This window comes from Acanthisitta chloris, unplaced genomic scaffold (assembly GCF_000695815.1).
Source record: "Acanthisitta chloris isolate BGI_N310 unplaced genomic scaffold, ASM69581v1 scaffold9684, whole genome shotgun sequence".
Lineage (NCBI taxonomy): Eukaryota > Metazoa > Chordata > Aves > Passeriformes > Acanthisittidae > Acanthisitta > Acanthisitta chloris.
In genome coordinates this window covers 23,912-26,913 of record NW_008670954.1, presented here as the reverse complement: position 1 = coordinate 26,913, position 3,002 = coordinate 23,912, and the positions used below count along the sequence as shown (strand labels likewise).

At 40.2% G+C, this 3,002-nt stretch overlaps 1 protein-coding gene across 1 annotated transcript in view; it reads right to left on the bottom strand.

Moving 5' to 3' along the window:
* LOC103801482 (fibroblast growth factor 23-like) overlaps positions 1–1,314 on the bottom strand; it is a 3,567-nt gene extending 2,253 nt beyond the window's left edge. The window contains exon 1 of the mRNA XM_009073898.1: positions 1,092–1,314. Coding sequence (XP_009072146.1) covers positions 1,092–1,314 — 223 coding nt within the window. The remainder of the gene's footprint in view (positions 1–1,091) is intronic.
* Positions 1,315–3,002: the final 1,688 nt, after the last annotated feature.

Here is a 3,002-nt window from a genome sequence, read left to right as displayed (position 1 = left end):
TCCTGCAAGGGTTTCATTAGTAATTCCTTAAAAACAAATAGCAGAATATGATCCTTTTTTTCTCCCTGATTAAATGACAACTTTTAAAAACATCCTTATATAGTCATGTAAAAACTTCCCTGATTAAATGACAACTTTTAAAAACAGCCTTATATAATTATGTAAAAACTTAATTACATTTTTAATTGAGTGTATGAAGAAGATGTCATGCAGCATTAATAATGCTAACTTGATTTATGGTGCCTAGCTACTTGTGATTTGAGTGCTGCTGAGAGAGAATTAGTTTTGAAATGCTATAAAAGAACCTTAAGCCTTAAAAAACACACCATTTTTCTACCAACTAAAGAGTTAGGGCCAAGTATTTAGCAAAGGGTGAAGAATAGTAAACTATTCTATGTTTAACTAGAATAATAAGATATATAATAAATACATAATAAAATCAACTGAGGGCAGTTTGTGAGGAGACAGTTTGAGAACATTTTAGTCATAGTAGGGAATAGTTACTTCTCATGAACCCCAAAGGCTTAACACTTCTTTTTTGCCAGTCTGGCCTTTCATAGCTTTCCCCTTTTTAACTGACCTTTGCATAACCATGTTCTGTGCACATTCCAAATTAGTTTTAGTAGTTATCTACCCCAAAACACAGGTTTTATGGGTGCTGTGAGTTTTCCAGCACTGCTGTGGTGAGTTCCTTCAGTGTAGTTCCTTTGGTCCTGTCACTGTAATGGGAAGTAGCTATTTGGGGGATGCCATAGCCAACCTCTAATAGGAACTCCCACAAGAAGCTGTGGGTAAAATCATGAAGTGAAGGATATTTCAGGCAGACTTTGTTTGCAGACTATTACAGGAACCATAAGGCTTTACTTCTGCTAGGCAAGGAATGAAATTCCCCATCCACAAGATTACTTTGGAGTGATTGTATTTGCTAAACAAAAGGAGGATTATAATTATGCCTATTTTCCATCCCATGGCTATACTCCTCCACCTGCCTAATGAGAAGAGGAGATTTTCTATAGGTAGCAAGAAAGCAAAAATCTTGTTCTCCCTCCCCTGCACCCATGAAGTCTGAGGCTCCATAGGAAGCTACTTACTGTAGATGGTCTGGTGAGGAACACCATCCACATAGCCATCAGCATTGATCTGGAGATGGACACTGTTCCTCTCGGTGTCTGTGTAGAGGTGCATCAGGCGATCTCCATTCCCCCAGCTGGGATTCAGCAGTGGAGAGGAGTTGGGGAAGGCAAGGGTAGCCTTCAGGCTGCAGAGTGCCAGCAGCATGTACCCCAGGGAGCTGCAGGGACTGCCCTGTGGCATGGCTCGGCGCTCCATGGTGGGTCAGGATCTGCAGCAAGATGTGTCTCTGCTCTCCTCTCCTGCACTTGTGCCTGGAGCGTCAATCCTCAGACAGGTTCCCTTCTTCTCCACAGGGGCTTATAAAGGGCAGCAAAATGACATCACACAGGAAAACCTTCTCCACATCCTTGATTTTCTGCAAAGCAACATTTTAAGTGTCCCGAAACCTCAAGGGAAGGATCTCTGGCTAAGGTGTGTGGGGGAAAAAATGTAAGGTTTCTAAAGACAGCTCACGAAAGCTAATCATATGTTCAAATGTTATCTACAACCCTGTGACATCTGAAAGCTTCCCACGCCCCTACTGTTAGATCCAGGAAGGACAATCCACTGCACTTGAACTGAAGGGAATGACCCTTCAGACCTGAATTATCTCTTTTTTTATCCAGCCATGTTTATTCAGATTCCCACCTCCCTTTCGGTTTCCAAATCGCACTCTGATTTAGCAGAAGCACCAAATACAGCTAAAATTTTGTTGCAAATATATAAAAAACTAATATTAGGTTGTCCTGGGCCTGATTTCCTCCTTCATTATGGTGCAAATTCCACAGCAAACCTGTTGGGCTGATGCTTCTGTCACTCCATTTAAGCGAAGGGAACTGGATATGAGCACAGCTCACCTCAAATCAACTGTCACTGTTATTTCTCCTGTTTCATTTTGAGGCACCTAAATAATGTGAAGTTAACCAAACAGCTTAAAATGATGTGTAAAACATATAAGAACTGGATGTTCCTGCGTTGCACATCTGGCTGGCAGTTTTGCATGGTCATACAGCTTAGCTTGGCCAGTAGATCTGGGCCTGAATCAGACCTGAGATCTCTCATATCAGCACATTTTTATTATTCCAGGTATGGCAAGCAAGCTTGGAAAGACTGCAGAGGGACATGACCAAGCTGGAAAGTAATAAATGGACAGGGATGTAAAAAAAGTGTTCCAAGGTACAAGACCTGCTTTTCAGTTGTCCTGACAATGTTCTGTGTCTTTACAAACACATTTTCTGCTTAAAACCCCCCAAAAAGTAGTTCCATTTTTTGTACAAAAACACTGAACTAATGGGACACTGTGTATAGGGGATAACAAGTAATGGTGATAGGGATAACAAGAAATGAATAATTTTCTTTGATGAAACCTGAGTATTTTAATTGTAGCAGTATCAGGTTCAGTTACAGCCTCTAGCTGGACACAGCATGAAAAATTCTTTCATTATAAGCTGTTGAGCAGTGACATTGGCATATAATGGATTGATAGCATTAATGGACTGATACAACTGAAACTCACTGCAAAAGTGGATCTGGATTTTTTTTTATTGTTTAAAATCAGCAAAACTCTGCCAAACTCTTCTGCCACCCCTGTGTAAATCTAGAGTGTTGCATCAGTGCATATTCACCTGTGTAAATGACAGCACTTTTTAGCCAAATGGTATAAGGGTCAGACCTGAAACTGAGTAGACTGACAGAGTTTTTGTCACTGAAAGACAACACTAGGCCACAGATGTTTTTACAGGTTATAATGTCTGAAATGCTTTAATTTGAAAGACAGCTTGGCAGAGAAGGAGGGCTAATTTTTCTTCTCTTTTTGAAAGTGATATCTGTATTTACTATTGAAATTATCCACCTATATTTTCACTCTGGTATTAAAATAAATGTTTGGG